This window comes from Schistocerca cancellata, chromosome 9 (genome assembly GCF_023864275.1).
Source record: "Schistocerca cancellata isolate TAMUIC-IGC-003103 chromosome 9, iqSchCanc2.1, whole genome shotgun sequence".
NCBI classification, from domain to species: Eukaryota; Metazoa; Arthropoda; class Insecta; order Orthoptera; family Acrididae; genus Schistocerca; species Schistocerca cancellata.
In genome coordinates this window covers 64,178,065-64,203,069 of record NC_064634.1, presented here as the reverse complement: position 1 = coordinate 64,203,069, position 25,005 = coordinate 64,178,065, and the positions used below count along the sequence as shown (strand labels likewise).

General features: G+C 40.0%; 1 protein-coding gene across 2 annotated transcripts in view; it reads right to left on the bottom strand.

The window, feature by feature from the left end:
- The window catches only part of LOC126100165 (protein argonaute-2-like), a 288,991-nt gene that overhangs the window by 181,084 nt on the left and 82,902 nt on the right, over positions 1-25,005 (bottom strand). For both annotated transcript variants that reach the window (XM_049910711.1, XM_049910712.1), the window contains exon 6: positions 15,723-15,930. In XM_049910711.1, coding sequence (XP_049766668.1) covers positions 15,723-15,930 — 208 coding nt within the window. The remainder of the gene's footprint in view (positions 1-15,722; positions 15,931-25,005) is intronic.

Below are 25,005 nucleotides of genomic sequence, written 5' to 3'. Positions count from 1 at the left end.
AGTTAATGTCTATCTTCAGGAGTTCTGGGAACCGGGTTGATGCCAAACTTCTGATATGTGTACGTCTGCAAAAGAGAAGATTACAAACTACTGCTTCAGAGCCTACAAGAGTAGCAGCAATCTGTGGAAACATCTCTATGGCAGCTGACCCATGCGACAACAGTGCAGCTTTGCTTCACAGGGCAGAGGCCGATTAGCTGATCACGTGACCACTGCAGCTCACAAGACACTGTGTCGCACACACACTACGCATTGCCAGTCTGATGCAACTAGCAGCTGTGCTGATTAGGCGAGCTGTTATCTGCCTCAATTTATTGTTTGTGAAGTGTTGTAGATAAACAATGGTGGATTCTGTGTGTCAAAACTAAATCTTATGATATCAGGCTCCTTACTTCTTGTTACCGCATGCCTACCACTAGATGCACCATGGTAAATTGTTTAGCTGAAATAGCAGGAAAACTCAAACACTAGATGAGCCGTCTAATAGTGTAAAAATTTACACAACAAGTTACATACTGAGCTAGAGATATGTGAAAATGTATAGACACATTAGAACATAGTACAAAAATTTTTTGAAGTAAAAAATGACCCCACTACTTGGACTAATTTGGAGGAACGGAAACAGACATTAGTTGAACAGACTGTACAACAGAAAGTTATACTTGTTATCTTGATATCTAATGCTTTGACAATATCATCATACATTCATAGCGAATATACTGAAGTATATGACTATCACAAACTTACATTTGAAAAATATTTATGCTTAGTGAATAAGAAAATGAAGGTGATTTTTGATTTCACTATGTGTTTATGAAGTAGGCTTACAACTAAAGATATTCTCAGATACATGACATTTAAGCTTTGTGGTGTAAGTATGGAAAAGAAAATTGACATTTGAAAGAAGCTTTAAGTTTTTAAATGAAGAGATCAACTTTGAATGTAATATAGACTCTGAAAGTAGAACGACAAGTAAAAATGCCCTAGCATTTACTAGCTTTACACTTTATTGCAGTAGACATATGACTTTTCAAAACTATACAGAGGGACTGGTGAGATGCAAATACATGTTGAGAAAATTGCCACGTCATTTGTTGTGAGTTGATAGATTTACACTTATTGATAGCAGATCCTGTAGTATCAGGCATCCCACACAAGGTAAATGGTAAATGTACTTTATCTTGCAGTAAGTATTGTGTTGCCTAATGGAAATTAAAGGTTTAAGATATGTTTACAGCTGAAACCCCAGTGGTGGTTACGTGACCTGAGTGCACAGTGATACAAAACCTGTATCAAAATTGAAAATACTTTTGTTAGTTTTGCGAATTTATTATTGAGATTTGAACATTTTCATTGCTATAATTATTTACCTGAGGGGAAGTATGCCTGACTTTATTGGGTTCTGAAGGGGAATGAATGCAAAGATATGTGTACTTATAACTTAACTAATATTAATGTATTCATTTGTTTGTATCTCCAGAAACATAAGCTTTAGTGTTCAATGTTACTGCTGGTTCAAGAAGCATAGCATACATCTAACATTTAACAAAACTTTTTGCAGGCATTAAGACATTGCTGTAGACCATACTTCGTAGTAAATTTGTTAGAACTGGACATGTAATAATTATTACAATTACTGTACATGAATATCCTGAATAGGTTGTGAGAGTACTTTGAAAGGCTATTGAATGAGGAAAATGTACAAGAGAAGTATGAGCATGGAGATATAAATGAAGGAATGACCCAAAGTACAAGTAGGGAAGAAGTCGCAAATGCGACTAAGAAAATGAAAAATGGGAAGGCCCTAGGGACAGACCGAATCCCAATAGAGGCATGGAAAAGTCTGGGAGAACAAGGAACTGATGTTCTCTGGGATCTAACGCAGAAGATCTGGAAAGGAGAAAGAATGCCGCAAGTGTGGAAAAGCAGTGGATACCCAAAACTGTGGCAATTACAGAGAGAGAAAACTGACGTCCCACACAATGAAAATATGGGAAAGGATAACTGAGAAGAGGTTGTGTCTAGAAACTGAAGTATGTGAAGAACAGTTTGGATTTATGCCGAGAAGAGGAACAATCAATGTAATATTTGCACTATGGCAACTGATGGAGAGGCACAGAAAAGTACAAGCCAAACTGCATATGGCCTTTATCGTTCTTGAGAAGGCATATGACAGTGCCAAGGCAAGAGATATGGAAATGTCCGAGAAGTAAACGCCTGCCAGAGAAATATGTCAGGGTGGTAGAAGACATGTATGAAGGTGCAGTGACACAAGTCAGGAGCAGTGCAGGTGCAACAAAGGCATTTCCAGTGAGAGTAGGACTACATCAGGGATCTGCTCTCAGCCCATATCTCTTTGACCATGTCATGGATGTACTAGTCAAAGGTGTGAAAAAGAGGCACTTTGGAGCACGATGTTTCCGACGTCATTGTAATCCGTAAACCCGCCCAGGAAGCACTTCAATACAAGCTTAAACAGTGGAGAAAGCTCTGGAGGAAAGGAGAATGAGAATTAGCAGGATGAAAACAGAGTATATGTGTACAAAGGATGCCAAAAATCTATATATTAACCTGCAAGGACACTGGTCAAGAAATTTAAATACCTAGGCTTGTACATGCAAAGTGATGGAGGACTGGAGGCCAAAATACAGCACAGGATAAATAGTGGATAGATCAACTGGAGAAAACTGAGGGAGTACTGTGTGATAAGAAGGTTAGCTGCAGAATGAAAGGAAAGCTTTACAAGTCTGTGGTGAGGCCTGCAATGCTGCCTAGCGCAGAAACTTGGCCAATTACAAAAGCCCAAGAGAAAAAGGTGGAAGTGGCAGAAATGATAATGTTAAGGTGGATGAGTGGGGTGACACGAAAGGATAGACTACGGTATGAGTACATCAGGGGAACAGTGAAAGTGGGAGCCTATAGGGAAGAAGATCCAAGAAAGCAGGCTAAGATGGTATGGACAAGTGAAGAGAAAAGGGGAGTACTAAGTTGGGAGAAGTATTGAAGACCTAGAAATCGAAGGACCAAGGAGAAGAGGGAGACAGCATACTTATTACGAATTTGACATTTGAAATTGTGAAAAGCAGCACAAAATGAAGTAGCAGCATGTAATTCCTTATTGTAAAGGAAGAACTACTTCATTTTCTACATCAGTAGGTTCGACAGAATTGTGTTACAGACAATTTGAAAGTAGTAAAAAAAATTGCAAGGTGTGTCTAAATGGAAGTTACAAGAATGAAATATTTTTAAGCTTAAAACAACTTCAACGTTATCCGGCAGCAAACCCGAAGAGACTTTCAAGACTTATTATGCCGGGAAAGCCTACGTAATAACTTCGACATTAAACAAACATCCATTTGTATACTAAACTAGTAGTCTTAAGAAATAATTGGGCACATTAAAGGACATAATAACCCTTCTCAAGAAACCTACGTATTGAAGTAACACTATTTATCTGTCACAAAAATGAGCAGTACGAAATGTACTACCATTAAACAAAATAATGAAGTTTGATCTTAAGAGACCTCCAGTTTGAATATAAGCAACAATCTAGTGAAAGTGGAAAATTATAGAAAAACAAGAATTTCATAAAATCTTTCATCTACGTGGGGGCAGTCTGTAGCATAGCATGATATTTTTTGTGATGGCATGTTCCACTATTATGCTCTTAGGCCAACAAGAGAGATTAATGAAGATCCGAAGAAATATTTTTAGGTAGTGAGTAAATAGGCAAGTCCCATGGTACACGCTTTTGTGTTGAAGTATGTGCAGAGATGACAAAAGAAGTGTGAGCATGTGACATCAGCAAAGCGCAATGGCAATGGAGTGTCTCCATCTGCTGTGAGGCCACTCATGCTTTGATGTTGCAGCTTGGCAGGGTTATGGTAGACACAGTCAGAGGAGCAGCCTAAAATGTCAACAGCTAAGAAAGATCACTGATAAGTTCTGTTCTTAGATGTCTTTTAAATACAATCTCTTATGTGATGTTATGAAAGTCGCTTTGTTGAAAGTCACTTTGTTTATGTCATTCTGACCTATGAGAGGCCTGCTCACCTAACTCTGTAAAATTAAATATTGGAGCAACAAAATATAGAAGAGCCACAGAAAAGAAGTTGATGTTTCGTAGCCAGTTAGCATGAATTTGGCTGTCTTACGGAACCTAACTTACAGCAGAAGGAGACTAAGTCTATGCAGCCAGGAGTAGTGGCATTGCACAGTAGGTTCACATCAAGAAATCTAGAAGAAGGTAACCATACACATTAAATAAAATAACGGTGACTGCTAGAAGTTACATGGTGACAGATGGATCGTGAGTGAAAGGTCACATAAAAATTTTATTTCATTTCTAAGATCAGAAGGAGAACCTAATCCTCAACCCTTTCTATGTGAAAAGGCAATTCAATTTACAAACAATTTAGAGGGTCATCGAACTTTAAAGCAAGCACAGGCTCGTTAAAATGCTTTAAATCAAGACACCACATTCAGGACCTTTAAGCACGACCCAAAAAAATTGATAATTGTTCAGTAGTTAATACTTTCCAATCAAACTAACTGAGGGAATAAGATGATGTTCTTGAAAACATTTACAATGACTATAACACTGGGCTCAACTGCAAAGCTTCGTCAAGAAACACACTTTCTTCAAAGTGTGAATTAGCAGCACCTGGTCTTAAAAGAAGCAAGACTCTTATTACTGCTTTAGCTTGTGCTAATGCTACTGGTTACCAGCACTTGTCTATGCTTGTCATTGGTGAAAGTAAGAAACTACATAGTTTCAAACTTTAACAGTGCTGCAATGTCTATTGTTTACATCTCACAAAAGAGGACTGAATGGGTAGTATGATTTTCATGTAATAGTTTATGGAAATTTGTGTCTCCTGTAAAAGCTCATCGTTAAAAAATGGTGAAAGGGGGAAAATTACTGTTTTTTGACAATGCACCAATTCAGCCAACATGTGACATTTTAAACGAAAAGGATGAGTTCTCATGAAAGTGATGTTTCTTTCACCTAACATAACCTCCTCATTATGGCCCATGGACTTTCAAACAGTACTACAGAAAAGAACTGTTACACACGTTACTGTTAGAAAGGAAATAGAACAGAGACGAAAGTCTGATAAAAAAAAAAAATCACAAAAATACAGATTTGAAAGACGCGTCCTTCTTGATCAAGGCAGCATAGGATAGTGAAAAGAAATAGGATTTGAGAAATGCCTGATATAAAATTTTGGATATGGTGGAAAGTTCTCAAAATCTAACTGAAAATGACCAACAGAATGATATGTCTGAATGCTCAATATGCTAAAAGAAAACTCAATTGCCATGAATGTGATGACATTCAAGAATGGATGAGGTCGACGATGCAAATCCAGGGCACTACATCCTACAGGATAATGAAATTTTAAGTCGTGTCACTTATATAGCTGACCCAGCCTCTCATCAACTAGGGATCCAGGAAATTAAGATGAAAATATACCACCTGCTCCTGAAGCATTTACATGTTTATACTGCCTTGTGATGGTTTGAAGATCAAGATTAGAGACAGCAAGCTGACTGTAAGCAGGTAAGTTTGCTTAGATAGACCAAAATTAAGGATTTTTAAGCATTAATTCCATACGTACACACTATACAGGCAAAATGCGTATCTACTATATAAAAATCAATGTGTTTGTATTTTATGCAGTGCCATACTGTTCATGTGATTGAGAAAAAACTTTGTCAACTTATTGCTTGCACTTGTGCAAAGGTTATAATCATAGTGCAATTAACTTACAGCAGGTGTCACACATCTCATACTGGCAAAGATATTTGAAAGAGAACTGAAGTAGTGCTGTGTTTGAATGTGACACAAACACAATGTGTTTTATTGTGTTTTACTCCTTGCGACACCAATAAATGTGAGTTATATCCAAACAATTTTCCAGTGCAAACACTAACTTTTCTATTTTTTTCAACGAGTTGATGAAAAATATTTTGGTTATACCTTGTTAATTGCTTGTCAGAAACTGTGCCTCACAAACAGTCATCACTTAGTAGATCTATCACGGGAGCATGTAGAAATAAATGAATTTGAGCTTCTCAAACAAATGAGGAACGAAAAGCAAATAATGAAGCAGATTCACATGCATCAGAATCTCAAGATCAACATGCAGGAAGAATCAGAAGAGAACATTTAGATGATTTTCAATCACATGCATTACAATCCCAAGACCAACATGCAGCAAGGAATGAAGCAAATCGTTTATGAGTATGCTTATTCATGTGCATCACAGTCAGGGGATAAACATGCTGCAATAATCTAAAGAAAATGTTTACGTGCTACCCAACTGCGCATCACAATCAGAAGACCAATAAGCAGTGAGAATCTAAGGAACATTCATGAACTACTAGACCTTGGTGAACAGCATGTTGAATTTCAACTTTGAGTTAATGCTTACAGTTTGCATCCCTGTGCAAATATCTGGAAAGTGGATAAGGAGTGTGGGCATTGCGGTTCACTCGGGTTCAACAATGAAACATCAGGAATGTGCTGCACAAACGGTAAAGTTAAACTGCCAAAATTGCATCCACCACCTCATCCACTGTTGTCATTGCTTTCGTATGACTCGCTTTATTCCAAACACTTTTTGTAAAACATTCACACATATAGTTGTGTTTTAAAAAACATATTTTGGAGCCGACAAAGTTTTCACGATCACTACATTCCTACTTTGTTGGTTCATTTCTATCCATTTCCAATGCATAAGTTGATCACACAGAGATGCAATGCCAGGCAACAAATGCCACATTATATCCTAGTTGCAATCATTTTTCCAGCACAATGCGCTGATAAAATTATTCACAACTTCAACTGACAAGTTATCAGTAGACAAATTCGCAATTCAAATATGAGCTGACAAAACTCCACTAACAGCATGCCAGAAGCTACAATACACCTATCAATGAAGTTGCAATTGTCATAGCTGGTGAAGAATAATACAATTCAAAGTGTCATTGAAACACATCGATAATACAACGCGCTGCACACCCATGATTTTTTTGGGAGGGACAGGACAGATCTCATATCAATATTATGTAAACTAATCCTATTACAGATATCTTTAGATCTTTTATCAAATGATATTTTCTTTTCAACTTTCAAACATTCATTAGTGTAATTTACATTTTTCTTCTCTTTTTCTTTATTCCTACCTTTGAACAACTCAATAAAAAAGTATCACCCATCAATTTCTATTCATATCACATAATGATACCTCAGAATGGAACAAATCTTATTCTGCAATGCCATTAACTATTTCATCAGTAAATAGTAGATACATATGCCAAAACTGAATCCGAATATACGAGGGTATTTCGGAAAGTAAATATACACCGTATACCAGAGGAACAGAAGAGTTTTGGCGAGCAAGTTGGCAACAATGGTGTTAACCCTGAACCGTTAGCTTCCTCTTCACAGTTGTTCGGCAGTTGAACATTGCTTCTTGTTGAAGTAGGTCGTGTTTAAAATGGCTGCGCCGATTCAGAATCCCGCCAAATGTGAAGTGCGCTCCGTCATACGTTTTCTTCATGCAAAAGGTCAGTGACCAGCAGATATTCACAAAGAAATTGCTTTGTTTATGGGAACATTATGAATCGACAAAATGTAACGAAATGGCGTCGTCATTTCTCTGTAGGTAGGACCGATGTTCATGACGAACAAAGAACAGGTCAGCAATCTGTGATCTCTGATGCCCTTCTTCGGAGAACGGAGGAAGCAATACGTGCAAATAGACGTCTCACATTAAAAGAATTGCTACAGGTCATACCGGACATGTCGATGACAACTCTCTACGACATTGTGACTGTGAAGTTAGGGTACAGGAAATTGTGTGCGCGCTGGGTTCCAAAACTGTTAACGGAAGAACACAAACAGAAAAGGACGGGCTTTGCACTCTACTTCCTCACACGCTATGCTGAAGCAGGTGATGAGTTCCTTGATCACATTGTGACAGTTGACGAGACGTGGGTTTATCACCATACACCTGAAACCAAGCAACAATCAATGCAACGGTGCCATTTGAATTCACCAAAAGCCAAGAAATACAAAACGAAGTGAAGAAAATCATGGCTTCTGTTTTTTGGGGCAGACAAGGCATTCTTCTGTTGGAATTTATGCCTCCTGGAACGACAATTAATGCTGCTGCATATTGCCAGACTTTGAAACGTGTTTGAAGGGCAATTCAAAACAAACGCAGGGGAATGCTGACAAGTGGAGTCCACTTGCTTCATGACAACGCTCGGCCTCACACAGTGCTCGTAACCAAAGCACTACTCAAACAGTTCAAATGGGATGTATCGGACCATCCGCCATACAGCCCAGACCTTGCGCCCACCGACTTCCATGTCTTCCGTTACCTGAAGTTACATCTTGGTGGAAAATCATTCCACGACGATGAAGAGATCAAAGATGAAGTTGAAATGTGATTCCAACAACAGGCGGCAACATTCTATGACTGTGGGATACAAAAGCTTGTTCACCGACTTAACACATTTTTGGATAATGGGGGTGATTATGTCGAAAAATAACAAATATCCAGTTAATAATATGTAACTGACATTTTCTAAGTAAATGTTCTATTTACGGACTGCGAACCATTGTATCTTTACTTTTCGAAATGCCCTCATATATTATTCATTTGCTTAAATCAAACATTACTGTATTCAGAATACATTCATCTACAAGAAGCAATTGCAAAATGAAGGACAGGTTTTGGACATTGGCAAAATGGTTACACTTCCAGCAATGTTCAATGGCAGCCCGCAGCATATGCATGAATTTGCACAAGATGTCACTGACATATGCGAGTTCATACAGTCACCGTGAATTTCATCACATCTACATTCAATCCAGCATGGGTTGAGATAAAAGAGCTTCTATTGCCCAATCAACATACACCCAATTGACATGATTTGACTGCATGAATATTTACGCAAAAACTCATTAAATTGGTGGATTTAACTGTGATGTATCAAATTTCTAGTGAATCTCGCTGCTTGATGTATGTGACTGAATGGCAGAAGAGAGGACTTCCACATGCTCATTTTCTCGTATGACCAGGGTTGCCCCAAGTTTCCTCCAAGTGAAATTCCCTGATATTTCCCTGATTTCCAGACAAGTTTTAGCATTTTGCCCTGATAAATTCTGAGATGTCAAGGGTAAGTAAAGACATAAGTTGACAAAAAAAATGGAAGGACTTCTGTATTTCTCCCCTGAGTCAGCAAAAGTCTTATTACTAACATCAACATATTTTGTAATGAACTGTTTTTAGATGGAGAAAGCAAGCCAAATGGTACATATGCTTCATTAAGATTGCTGTTACTTTATTTCTATAAAATGAAACACATTTGGTGACAAAAACACACATTTCCTTGGAGTTGCAAGACAGATTTAAAATACCTTCACTGATTTCAGAAATAACTTCAGAAAAAAGTGGGCCTCTTGAAATAAGTGTATAAGACAAGGAAGAGTTGTATAAACCAACACTGTGTGTGTCCACCAATAAAAATGTTATTTCTACTATGTTCGTTATTACATACCATATTATGTCTATTATTTTACAGGTATCGCGCGAAATTTCTTTCGAGAAATTAGTGAGTACATAGTGTACAAACCGCCAACAATGGCCACAATTTTTTCCTTCTTATCATCCATACTTTCTAAGATATAAATTATTTTTGAAGTGCCAAAATGTACTAGAATAAATAAAATGTCTATAAAACATCGCACTATACAATGTACTTGCAGTGAGACAGCCGCAATTCCTAAAAACAATCGCCTGTGGCCTGACGAGGAGCACAGCAGTCCTGGGTCCTTGGATAAACAACTAAAATCTGTCTCATTATGCCACACACAGACCCGAGCTGCATGCAGATCGGTCAGACTAGATCTGACGGGCAGGGCATGCACATTAGGGGGAACCGATGGGCTTGAGACTGGCAGACCTGATCCATAGAGATACTTGCATAAATGGAACATGATTTTGGCCCATCATGGAAGTCCACTCATGTGGCCAGCTATTCACATGTCACAGACACCATGTCGACGAAATGAGACTGCAGTGATCAATCCATACAACAGATAAATTGCGCAAATACTCCGAGAATCAATACTAATGAGGATAGGTAGCAACTCACCATAAAGATGATCACAGAGCCACAGACAGGCATGTAGAAAAGACAATCACACTCTCACAACTAAATTTTCAGCCATAGCTTTTGCCAGAAAATGAGCACCCACACACATGCATGCACACATTCACACTATCGCTCAGATAACTCAACTCATGCGCACACAACCACTGTCTCCAGCCGCTGCGTCAACAATCTCTGCGAATCAGATCCAGACAAACGATTCCTCATGCCTCCCTGCCTCTTGTCGGCAGCTGCTAGGCTAGTGGCAAGAAGTGGTGGCAGCACTGACTGCAAACTGAGGGGAGTGGTAGGAAGGGGACAAGTAGTAAGAATGAGGGTGTAGAAAATGGCGCACATACTCGCCCAACCAGTGATGATGTATGACATCTCAGTAAACAAAACATTTCATCTACAGAGACAAAACAAGATTTTTCCAGTGTTTTTTTTCCCCAAATTTCCCTGACATGTTTGAAATTCCCTGACATTTCCCCGAGTTCCAGAACTTGTGGCAAGCCTGATGACACAAAATTGACATACACGCATCTCAAATTGATGTCATTTTTGCAGAAATTACTAATCCTGAAGAAGATCTACACTCCTGGAAATGGAAAAAAAAAACACATTGACACTGGTGTGTCAGACCCACCATACTTGCTCCGGACACTGCGAGAGGGCTGTACAAGCAATGATCACACGCACGGCACAGCGGACACACCAGGAACCGCGGTGTTGGCCGTCGAATGGCGCTAGCTGCGCAGCATTTGTGCACCGCCGCTGTCAGTGTCAGCCAGTTTGCCGTGGCATACGGAGCTCCATCGCAGTCTTTAACACTGGTAGCATGCCGCGACAGCGTGGACGTGAACCGTATGTGCAGTTGACGGACTTTGAGCGAGGGCGTATAGTGGGCATGCGGGAGGCCGGGTGGACGTACCGCCGAATTGCTCAACACGTGGGGCGTGAGGTCTCCACAGTACATCGATGTTGTCACCAGTGGTCGGCGGAAGGTGCACGTGCCCGTCGACGTGGGACCGGACCGCAGCGAGCACGGATGCACGCCAAGACCGTAGGATCCCACGCAGTGCCGTAGGGGACCGCACCGCCACTTCCCAGCAAATTAGGGACACTGTTGCTCCTGGGGTATCGGCGAGGACCATTCGCAACCGTCTCCATGAAGCTGGGCTACGGTCCCGCACACCGTTAGGCTGTCTTCCGTTCACGCCCCAACATTGTGCAGCCCGCCTCCAGTGGTGTCGCGACAGGCGTGAATGGAGGGACGAATTGAGACGTGTCGTCTTCAGCGATGAGAGTCGCTTCAGCCTTGGTGCCAATGATGGTCATATGCGTGTTTGGCGCCGAGCAGGTGAGCGCCACAATCAGGACTGCATACGACCGAGGCACACAGGGCCAACACCCGGCATCATGGTGTGGGGAGTGATCTCCTACACTGGCCGTACACCACTGGTGATCGTCGAGGGGACACTGAATAGTGCACGGTACATCCAAACCGTCATCGAACCCATCGTTCTACCATTCCTAGACCGGCAAGGGAACTTGCTGTTCCAACAGGACAATGCACGTCCGCATGTATCCTGTGCCACCCAACGTGCTCTAGAAGGTGTAAGTCAACTACCCTGGCCAGCAAGATCTCCGGATCTGTCCCCCATTGAGCATGTTTGGGACTGGATGAAGCGTCGTCTCATGCGGTGTGCACGTCCAGCACGAACGCTGGTCCAACTGAGGCACCAGGTGGAAATGGCATGGCAAGCCGTTCCACAGGACTACATCCAGCATCTCTACGATCGTCTCCATGGGAGAATAGCAGCCTGCATTGCTGCGAAAGGTGGATATACACTGTACTAGTGCCGACATTGTGCAGGCTCTGTTGCCTGTGTCTATGTGCCTGTGGTTCTGTCAGTGTGATCATGTGATGTATCTGACCCCAGGAATGTGTCAATAAAGTTTCCCCTTCCTGGGACAATGAATTCACGGTGTTCTTATTTCAATTTCCAGGAGTGTATAACTTCGATATTGTGATGATAAGCATGGTGAATTGACCATGTAGAGCAATGAATCCTCAGTCTCCTTGCATGGAGGATAAGTGCACAAAAAGTACTGCAGAGACTTAGCTCATGAAACACGCAATATGGTGGTGACAAATGGCTCTGAGCACTATGGGACTCAACTGCTGTGGTCATAAGTCCCCTAGAACTTAGAACTACTTAAACCTAACTAACCTAAGGACATCACACACATCCATGCCCGAGGCAGGATTCGAACCTGCGACTGTAGCGGTCGTGCGGTTCCAGACTGTATCGCCTTTAACCGCTCGGCCACTCCGGCCGGCATGGTGGTGACAGATATCCACAATACAGATGTTGAAAACCACGAGATGGGGTGGCAAACAAACACAACAAGAAACATTAACGCTGAAATCACCAGGTGGATTGTGCCACATTCTCCTCTGTTGTCAAGAACATTTAAAGCTAACATCAATGTGTAATATTGTCATTCCATCAAATTGATCAAATACATATGCAAATACATCAACAAAGGCAGCAATATGGCAGTAGACAGTCGTGATAGACCTGTTGCGCATAATGATGAACTGAGTCAATTTCAAGCAGGTCGATATATTAGCAGCAAATGTTTGAGGTTCCCAATTGACAGTCTCCATCCCAATGATTTTCATCTCTCAAATCATCTTGAAAATGGACAAGGAGTCTATTTCACGGCAGACACTGCATGAAAATGTTGCTGAACCAGAGCAAACAACACTTACAGCATTTTTTGTGCTGTGAAAAGATGTATTTGCCAAGACATTATTGTACGCATAAGTTCCAAAGTACTATACATGGAATGGTACATCCAAGAAATTCCAATAAGTTAAGTAAGGCATGCATGTTGAAGGCTATCAAAATCTGTATTTGTCTAATGCACTGGACCATATTTACACAGTACATCCAAATAATGCCAAGTGTTACTATTTGAGAATGCTGTTGGTTAATGTCAAAGTGCCCACATCAGTTGCAAATCTGAGAACAGTTTACGGCATAGAATGCCAGAGATACAGAGAAACTTGGCAAAATCTTCATTTGCTCGAAAATGACCAACATTGGGAAACAAGATTGACGGACACATGTACTAGCTATCATTTGCGACAAATTTGAAGATTATTCGACACCATTTTGATCACATGCTCACCATCCAAACCAAAAGATTTGTGGGAAAAATTCAGAGAGTGAAGACATTATGCACTATGTTCATACCATTAGCAATGACAATTCCATTGATTTTTGGGACAATATTTTCAATCAAGCTCTGATCGAAATCAAGGACAAACGCTTAACCATCAATAACTCATTCATTTTGGCATGATTGTGCCAGAATGCCCTGTACTTGACCTTTATTATGACAATTTAGTGAGAGAAGAGCAGTACAATGCTAATGACGTATGTCATTAAGCCATAAAAAATTATTAATTATCCAATCTAATTTCTAAATTTGTTGGATTTCCCGGTGTGCCATTGTACAAACTGTCATTCAAAGGTGGCATGCCTATTATTCCCTTGCAAAACATTAATCCACCCCGACTGTGTAAAAAATGAAACAAGGCTCGCTGTAAAGAAACGTGGAATATCACTGAGGCAACTATTCTTAATGGAAAGTCGAAAGGAGACAATGTACTCATTTCACACATTCCCATCATTCTCACCGATACAGCATTTGATTTCAAACGACTGCAGTTCGAGTCAAATTACATTTTCAGTGACCATCAAGGCACAGGGTCAATCATTACAAATGTGCAGACTTGAATTTAGAAAATTCATGATTTTCACATGGCCAGTTGTATGTTGCATGCTCACTGGTTGGACAGACATGAAATTTGTTTTTGCTGAATACTGAGAAACAAAAAAATATTGTCTACCTTAAAGCTCTTTAATAATAAATTTAACAAAATAAAATAAATATCATTTATACTTCTCCTTTACATTATACCATACAATTTCAATAAATTTATTCATTATTGACAATAAAATAAATTTCTTTCAAACAATAGAAACTCCAGCTAGGAATATCAAGAACATAGGAAAAGACGAATTGCTACTTGCCATAAGGATGACACATTAAGTTGTAGACAGGCACAATTAAAAGACACTTACACAAAGCTTTCGGTCACAGCCTTCATCAGAAAAAGAGAAACACAGAAGCAAGCACACTTCACTTCACACACACATGACCATCAACTCTATTACTGCCAACATTTTTGAATTCTTGTGGTAGCTTATTGGTAATGGATGCCGCTATATATATACTGAGAGGCCAATGTTCGAATACCCAGAGTAACGAACAGGGTGTCCGAATACCCAGACTAACAGGGGTCAACCAGAGGTTTGTGAATTTACACCACTTATTGTCTGAACTGCCCATTTCTGAGACAAAAATACCCTTTGAGAATAGGAAGAGTTACACAAAAGAATACTACCATACACCATAAGCAAATGAAAATAGGCAAAGCAGAGTACTTTTCATGTCAGTCTATCATTTACTTCAGATACTGTTTCGACAGTAAAAACGACAGCATTAAGCCTTTGAAAAAGACCTGGACATGGGCTTTCCATGGCAGTTTACTATCTATCAGAACACCTGGAAATTTGAACTATTAAATCCAACTCACTAATCATACGCCCAGTCTATGAAATCAGAACGTCAGGTTTTGTTGAATTTGTATTAGAAACTGCAAAAACTGAGTCTCACCAAGATGTAACGTTAGTTTATTTTCTACAAGCCATGAATGTAGATCTTCAACTACACTGTTCAACACAATGAAAATGTTGCTCACAACATCCTTTACTACCAAGCTAGTGTCATCAGCAAACAGAACCATTTTACAATTACCTGTGATAATAGAAGACATATCATTTATATAAATAAGGAACATGAGTGGCCCCAGCACTGATTCCTGGGGCACCCTTCATTTAACCACACGGACCTCACATCATAGTCATTCTCAATACTGTGGAGAATGATCTTTTGCTGCCTGTTATTAAAGTAAAAGGCGAACCACTTGTGAATTACTCCCCTTGTTCCATAATGGACCAACTTCTGGAGCAATATTTTGTGATCAACACAATCAAACATCTTTGTAAAATCAAAAAAGATGCCTAGAATTCAAAAACCTTTTGTTTAATTCATCTAGTACCTCACAGAGAAAAGAGAACACAGCATTTTTAATTGTTAAACCACTTCTAAAACCAAACTGTACATTTTAAAGCAAATTATGTGAAATGGAATTATCAATTATCCTTACATAAAAACTGGCACAAAAAACTTACAAAACTCTCCACTATTCCCCATAATTTAGTAATTTGAAGGGATATGGGATAAGTAGAAAGGAAAGTTTCCGCAAAAAAGTTTGACTGAAAGACTACATTAAAAAAAAAATTTGCTGGTATTTAAAAGGAGATGAACAGCTGGCATAACTGAACTTACTGAGACAATCAACCACATGAATAAAAATAGTTAAAAAATTTATACTGTGAGGGTGTTCTCACCTAAACAGACGTTTAGGTCGCTCAGGCAAGATCTCCACATCGTAATGGATGGCAGTCTTGGTCTTGAGGCGCCTGAAGTCAAGCCTCAAGTGATTTGTGTCTACTTCTGTCTTCCTGCCCAATGTACCACCTTTGTTGATGTCAGGCCGAACTGGTATATTAAAGGTGTCTAACGACAAACTCTTCATCTTCTCGGTGACAGCAGCGGCTGCAGAATGTGAAGTGAATAAATGAATACATCATAATCTGGTTTACACAAACTAATACTGCACATTCCATTAACCATCAGCATATTAAAAAAGTAAAAAGCAACCTCATTGTAGTGATGATTTAGTCGCTTCATCACTAGCAGGACACAATGTCCTATCAGTAGCTTTAAAAATTAATCAGGAAATAATATTCTCACACCAAAGCTTCAACCAGCACCTACATACCTGAACATATTTGATGAGTGGAATTTTCACAAAAAATTATTCTTTTTTAAATTATGAAACTTCAATGAATTCTATCGCTGTCACACCCACGGTATGAATTTCTCTGGTTGCAGACCGATGTGTATACTCCCTTATAAATTCATTCAGTGAATAACAGTTTATCCTGTCTATAACGTCTCCAGCTTGAGTGGATTGCACTTCAGTATAAACATTATTAAATGAGCTGAGAAATTACAGGGCAGTGTAACAGGTAGGTGTACATCACTGGCCTGATATTGTTTGACACTATCCACAACACAGCGAACTTTTATGGCCACCATGATCGCCGGCTCTAGCAACATATGATTTTTTTTCTGTGTGGACACAAAGAGCAATGTCTATGAAACAAATCTACAAACAATACAGGAACTGAAAGACAACATCAGCCATGAAGTTGCTGCAATCAATATCTGAGCATTACCAAGATGTATCTGAAAATGTTTGGATGTGCTCAGTTGTGTACTGATGTTGCAGGGGATGGCTATTTCAGCACCATATATAAATTTATTTTTCACTGTATGTCTCATTTTAAGTAAATGGTAAGTCCATCTGATCTCTTCGTTTCTGTAATTTTACTGCATTAACTTTGTGCTAACATGAGCTACTTTCATCTGTGCCATCCTGTACTTCACATAAATACACTCCTGGAAATGGAAAAAAGAACACATTGACACCGGTGTGTCAGACCCACCATACTTGCTCCAGACACTGCGAGAGGGCTGTACAAGCAATGATCACACGCACGGCACAGCGGACACACCAGGAACCGCGGTGTTGGCCGTCGAATGGCGCTAGCTGCACAGCATTTGTGCACCGCCGCCGTCAGTGTCAGCCAGTTTGCCGTGGCATACGGAGCTCCATCGCAGTCTTTAACACTGGTAGCATGCCGCGACAGCGTGGACGTGAACCGTATGTGCAGTTGACGGACTTTGAGCGAGGGCGTATAGTGGGCATGCGGGAGGCCGGGTAGACGTACCGCCGAATTGCTCAACACGTGGGGCGTGAGGTCTCCACAGTACATCGATGTTGTCGCCAGTGGTCGGCGGAAGGTGCACGTGCCCGTCGACCTGGGACCGGACCGCAGCGACGCACGGATGCACGCCAAGACCGTAGGATCCTACGCAGTGCCGTAGGGGACCGCACCGCCACTTCCCAGCAAATTAGGGACACTGTTGCTCCTGGGGTATCGGCGAGGACCATTCGCAACCGTCTCCATGAAGCTGGGCTACGGTCCCGCACACCGTTAGGCCGTCTTCCGCTCACGCCCCAACATCGTGCAGCCCGCCTCCAGTGGTGTCGCGACAGGCGTGAATGGAGGGACGAATGGAGACGTGTCGTCTTCAGCGATGAGAGTCGCTTCTGCCTTGGTGCCAATGATGGTCGTATGCGTGTTTGGCGCCGTGCAGGTGAGCGCCACAATCAGGACTGCATACGACCGAGGCACACAGGGCCAACACCCGGCATCATGGTGTGGGGAGCAATCTCCTACACTGGCCGTACACCACTGGTGATCGTCGAGGGGACACTGAATAGTGCACGGTACATCCAAACCGTCATCGAACCCATCGTTCTACCATTCCTAGACCGGCAAGGGAACTTGCTGTTCCAACAGGACAATGCACGTCCGCATGTATCCTGTGCCACCCAACGTGCTCAAGAAGGTGTAAGTCAACTACCCTGGCCAGCAAGATCTCCGGATCTGTCCCCCATTGAGCATGTTTGGGACTGGATGAAGCGTCGTCTCACGCGGTCTGCACGTCCAGCACGAACGCTGGTCCAACTGAGGCGCCAGGTGGAAATGGCATGGCAAGCCGTTCCACAGGACTACATCCAGCATCTCTACGATCGTCTCCATGGGAGAATAGCAGCCTGCATTGCTGCGAAAGGTGGATATACACTGTACTAGTGCCACCATTGTGCATGCTCTGTTGCCTGTGTCTATGTGCCTGTGGTTCTGTCAGTGTGATCATGTGATGTATCTGACCCCAGGAATGTGTCAATAAAGTTTCCCCTTCCTGGGACAATGAATTCACGGTGTTCTTATTTCAATTTCCAGGAGTGTATCACTTCAGTAACACTCTGTGACAAAGCAAGCTGGGATATTTTTACTTCCCCTCTTGTTTTGCTGTCTGCTTCTATACATTCATTTTTTCAATTTTAACTGATAACCATTAACACACGTGAATATAATCTGCATTTTCATATAAGAAAAAGGTTGGCCCTCAGTTTTAAAAGGATTTTACACCATATCTAATTTTGTGCTTAGTTTCATGTATGTAATTGATTTTCTAATTTTTTTACTATTCCTAGTTAGTATTTTTGATTATAGGGTGAAAATAATTGTTTCGTAACTTAAATTCTATTGTTGACTTATAAACAAATATAAATTCTGTACTAATTATAAACATTTGGAAGACAAAATACAAGTAATCTTAAAAGTACCCACTTGGCTCTATTTGAAAACATGTTAGCAAACACAGTCCTGAATTAATTAACAATTTTGTCAAAGGTATTGTTTCTGCAACTATATATGTTAATTTCATCATTTAAACAAATAATTTGGCCTAAATCTTGTGGTAGAAGAAACTGTTAAAAAGATGGAATTTTTCGATGTATTCAGTTAATTTAACAAGTTACTTTTAATTGTAATTTCTGTAAGTTTAACATCAAACAATGTGTAGTTTTGGCACCTATTAGTGTGATGAAATATAAGGGCCCGGTTTTTGGTCACGAGACAGTCAGTCTACAGTCTAGTTTCAAATGAGAAATCAGTGTTGATTAGAACAACAACGTTTCAACTTAACTGTGGAGTACATGTTAAACAATTACACCATGAGTAAAAACAATGACAGTTTCTGCTCCATACGTACCTTTCTATTCTTCAAGAACTGTGAACTTTGTGGTTAGGTTTTTACTGCTCGTAGATGTTCAATAGTAAATTATTGTAGCAGTATGTGGACGTTCGCCTGAAACCTATTAACGAGACTTATCGAAAGTTAAAAAATAGTGCACTGGCCATATAACTGTGCCTTATTAGGGGGTTGTGAACAGTGAAATTAAAGTACTGTGAAATGCACCTCTCAGCTACATCATTTAAAGTAGTCCATGTCTAACATCCACACCCCATTTTTCAGCCAGTACACTGACAATGAGGATAACAAACGAAGAAAGAAATAAAGTAGGTAGAATCGCTATATGTAGTGCCCCAACATGAGGATTATTGTATGTGGGCACAATAAACAAGAACGCATGAAAGTTGACAGTGAAGTGTGAACTCTAGTCTTTTACAGTACAGTTTTAAATGCAAGAAGTGATACAGCCAATCAGCATTGGGGTTTCATAACGAAGAAGATGCAGCAGCTAATCAGTGACGAATTATATGGAAGCAGCAGCTGATTACAGGAGCAGCCAACCAGCATGCAGGTGGACACAGCTGACCCAGAGATAAATCAAAACACCTTGCCGAGAGAATTACAACTTGCTGCAGCCTTGCATATCCAGATGGGAACAGCAACAGCAGCAGCAGCAGCAGCAGCAGCAGCAGCAGAGGAAGAAGAAGAAGAAGAAGAAGAAGAAGAAGAAGAAAAGGGAATGAGAACAAGGTAATTTCATAGCAAAAGCTGTTTTGTAATATGTGATACATAATGAGTGACATTAACGAACAAGACAGTATGACAGAGAATAAAGCTGTAGAGGTTAAGTTGTTAAATGAACAGAAAGACCTAAGGGGACTGGCTCTGTAGACGATTATAAAGCGAACATGAATGTAACTTTGAAGGATGGGGACGGAAGTCTTACTGTAAAGAGCGAAATGGACAAAAACAGCACTGAACTGCACAAGACCATTACGGTTAAGTAGGAGGAACCTAGTAGCGAAAGTCAGCAAGGGCAATAGTTTATGGCAGATGAAAATATGGGAGCAATGTTAAGGAAAATTATAAGTAGTCCGAGTTGTTTGAGTAAAATGAGTATGAAAGACGACATGAATAGAATGGAAAGTAGTGTGAAAGAAGATATTAGTAGGGTGGAAAAGAAAACTGATACCATTAGAACTGACATGGTTAATTTAAAGGATGAACTGAAGAAATAAATTAAGAATGAGATTAAGATAGTCAGCTCTAATCTTGTAGAATTAAATAAGAAAGTTGAAGCGGTAGCTAAAGATTGTGATGAAAAGAGATATAGTAGTACAGAACACTAATGAGAAATTAACATTGCTGAGTAGTAAATGTGTAGAAGAGAGAAAGAAGCTTTGTGATGACTATAGTAGGAAGATGGAGGCTTCTAAAAAACAATGTAAACAGGAAGTCAAAGCTGCCAGGAAACTGTGCTGAAAACAGGGTTAAACTTGAGAACCAAATAGATCAGATTAAACATGATTTTGAAATGGAGGTAGAAACCAAATGTGCAGTAGCGGTAGAGGAAAAACCAGTAAAAGTAAATGAAAATGTAGATTCAAAATTGACTGAAATAGAGAAAAAAGTGGAAGAGGTACGAAATCTAAAGCATAGCTTAAGTGACAGTGGGTCGGATTCTGACTTTAGTTATAATAATGATAGCAATGATGAAGCCAGTAGTGATGAGAATGAGGTGTTTGAATTTATAATTGATAATTATGGTAATGAAAGAGGACCCTGCTATCTGTCATTTGACCATGTCTGATAATCATTCTGGTGATCAAGATGATAGGTTTTCCAAGAAAAAGATTGTGGAAATGTTGTATGAAGAAGATGACATGGCAAGTAAAAAGGAAGTGAGGCACCCAGTAATAACAGCAAGTGTACAAGGTATACATGACGAATGCAGAACGCTTCAATATTATATTACACTTCACTCACAATCAAGTAATATGAAAGTAACAATACATTCTACCACTTACCAACTTCACGGCAACAAGTATGCACTGCAACTGTAGCCTTTGTCATGATGAGGGAGGGGAAACCAGATAGTCATCAATGTTATCCAGGCAGTGGCACCACAAGGCAACAGTACTAAGTTTCTGCTTAGTTAAAATGATTCTGCATGAAGTTCCAATGCAACTGATATCAGTTCCTTTGTTGTCTTTTTCTTTTCTTCCTCCCCACTTCACCTTTAATTTACATAAACTGGAGTTTTTCCTCTAGAGTTACAAGAGCGAAGTTTTCTGTTCCCTCATCAACATTTGTCAATGAGTAAAAATGTTCTTCATATTAATGTTTGTTAGACAGTATGATTGAAATGTGCAAGTCTGCACTTTTGCATATGCTATTATATGTTAATAAAAATGCGTGTGTTACTACTACTGTGAGATACTCCTTGAGCAGCATGTTTGAGAAATGACAGTTTTCTCATCAGGATTTGCTCAGATAGACTCCACCAGAAATGGCAATGTTAACAGCAGTTCAAATGCTGGAGGAAACACAACATCCTCAGAGTCTTCCACTATGAGAGACATACTATAATTAATTATGTCAATACACTACCAAGTTTTGATTAAGATCATCATATAAATTAATGTTTGTGTCTGGCTAAGGGCAAATTATGAATGAAGATTTTATGAAATGTGATTTAGTACATTTCATAATGGGTTTTGTGTATTTAATTTATTAAATGACAAAATCCTGTAAAGGTGATGTGAATCGTTTTGAATTCATTAAAAGCTACAGTTGTATTTATATAGTTTTTGTAAGGGAAGGTTACCTTACCCTATTATAAGTGATCAGGCTAATTTCTCTCCCTGACTTACCTGAAAGATTTAAGATTATGCAAAAGGCGCAACTAGCTAATCAGCTCTCTTCATTGTTAGTCACATATCACACAGAATATGTATGTAGCCTCCAAACGAAGCATTGTAAAATGCTAGCATCAAAAGGGGAAATATATAAATATTATTTTGTTTTAATACGAGTAATAAAGGGAATGATGCACAAACAAAAAGTTGCCTATGTGTACTATGTTGAAGGGCCAATAGAATATTAGGTTATAGTTTGAATTTAACATGTACCCAAAAGTGGGATATAGTTGCACTTGTATTTCACATGTCAATGATGAAGCATGGATAATAATAAATTAATAAGGTGGGACGTAGTTTTATGCGTAAAATTATAAGAGGCATAACAATAAATGAATACGGTGGGACATAGGGGCGTATCCCTACTTCAGGTCGCATATAAAGTTCTATCAGCCAGTCTTCTTCAAAGAGCACAAGGACCAAATGGAAAACAAAACTGTTGAATACCAAGGTGGCTTTCACCCCAGTAGATCCTGCACAGAACACATTTTCAATCTAAAGACTGTGCTAAAACGCAAAGCAGTCAGAAACAGCCCAATAATTTGCACATTTGCTGACATTGAAAAGACATACGACTGTTGACCTACAAGCACTTTTTGATATCCGTGAAGAACAAGGGTTAGATCCAAAATCCCTTAACCTCAACAAGAAACATTGACTGATACTACCTCCAAGGTGTAATTCATAGGTGAAATATCTGAGCCTTTCCTGATCAAAACTGGCATCCAACAAGGTGATGGTCATCTCCTCTCGTATTCAACCTTGGGCTGGACAAGTTCATCCATGAATGGGAAAAGGAACTGAAGAAGAAAAACTGCTGGAAACCTAGACAGATGAGGCCAGTCAAGTATGACATAAGAATTTCATGTTTAGCTTTTGCTGATGATTTAGCCTTACTAGTGGATGATGAGATAAGAGCAATCTAACAGGTTGAAGCTCTTAAAGAATGTGCAGAGAAAATTGGTCTGCAAATATTGTTAAGTCTGATTTTATCGCCACAAAACTGACGCCCAAACCTTTACTACAAAATACAGTCATATCAATAGAGTCCCATATTTTCAATACTTAGGTGAAGTCCTTGAATGTACAGGGCAAGAGAAAAATAGCAAAAAACATTCACCTCCAAAAACTAAAGAGCACCTATGAAGAACCTACAAGGTGTACAATAAAAAATGCTTGTCCAAAAACACTAAAATTAGGCACTGTAATACAGTATTAAAACCTGAAGTCTTGTATGCCAGTGAAAACCTGAAGGTCAAAACATAAAGAGTGACCTAGAAAACTTATTAAAGGAAGAACGTAAAATCAGACAGATACTAGGGCCAAAGAAAACAGCAGAGGGCTATGGACTACAATCTTGTGAAACAACTGATAAATTCAAACTTCCTGCCAGATTAAAACTGTGTGCCGGACCGAGACTCGAACTCGGGACCTTTGCCTTTTGCGGGCAAGTGCTCTACCGACTGAGCTACCCAAGCACGAATCACGCCATGTCCTCAGAGCACTTGCCGGCGAAAGGCAAAGGTCCCAAGTTCGAGTCTCGGTCCGGCACACAGTTTTAATCTGCCAGGAAGTTTCATATCAGTGCACATTCTGCTGCAGAGTGAAAATCTCATTCTAGTAACTGATAAATTGTCCAACCTTGCAGCAGACATTAGAAAAAGCCAATTAAAAATTTATGGGCAAGTCTCTAGGCTTTGCAAAACAAGACTTATGCACAAAATTCTTAAATACATAGGAGGATTTAAAACTACACCCTGGATACAAGAGGTCACAAAAGCTCAGATAAATTATTCAGATATTTTGGACAGAAAGGTATGTAGACAGAAAGTTGACATATGGTAATTCAAGTCAGAACGAAGCTTGCAGGCACAAAACGGACAGAGGAATGGAAGAGAGCCCATGCAGAGAAAATGAGAGCAGCAGTAGTGTATATTCTGCAACACATTATGAGGCTGGCCTCAAGGTTGGTAAGGCATTCTTATGGTATGGTGTTCCAGTCCTCCAACAAAGCGGCCAAAAACTGTTGAATGGTTATTGGTGCATGTGGACAGGCTGCAATGAGTCTCCCAAAGGCATCCCACATGTGCTCAATGGAATTTAAGTCAGAGGAAGAAAGAGGCAGGCCAGTCCATTCACTGGATATCTTCTTGTTACAAGAGCTTCTCTGCCCATGCCATTTGGTGTAATCATGCTTCATCATGTACAAAAATGGTCAGGACCAAAAGCCTCCCCGAAAAGACATACATGGGGAAGGAGTACAGTGTCACAGAACTGTTGACTGGCGAGTGTACCATGTTCAAAGATTTGTAGGCCAGTATACAAAAGCAACATTACACTTTCCCACACCATAAAAACATGGACCACCAAAACCATCAAGTTCGACAATGCTGGATGGACCTTCGTATGGCATGAAGTAGGAACGCACACTGCACCCAGGAACATTGTCAAACATGATAATTTTGGTGATCCATAGTTATAGTGTGGGGAGGCATAATGTTGCTTGGGAATACTGACTTCCAAACCTTAGGACACTAAACTTTCACTGCCAATGTTATTTTGACACTACTTCTCATGTGTGTGTTTTCAGGGGTGCTTTTGGCCCTGCCTTCATTTTTATACATGACAATGCATGATCACATCAAATGGCACGGGTGGAATTGCTTTTGAAACTAGGAGATATTTGGCAAATGGATTGGCCTGATTCCCCCCTACTTAAAACCCATTGAGCATGTGTGAGATGTATTGTTGAGATTTACTGCAGCATGGCCACATGCATTAACAATTATCCAACAGTAGTCAATCACACTGTTGTGCTGAGTCTAACACTGTGTCAAAGAAATCCTTAAGTTGAGGCCAACATCAAAGAATGTTGAAGAACATGCACTGCCATCTTATTTCACACCATGTACCATATTTTATAATGCCCCAGGGGAGCATCATAAATCACTGTGGCTTCAGTGTAATTATTGTCTTTGAATAAAAGTGTCATTTCTGTTCATTTCTCCTTGTATTTTTTCTCTTAACTTCCGTACTATAA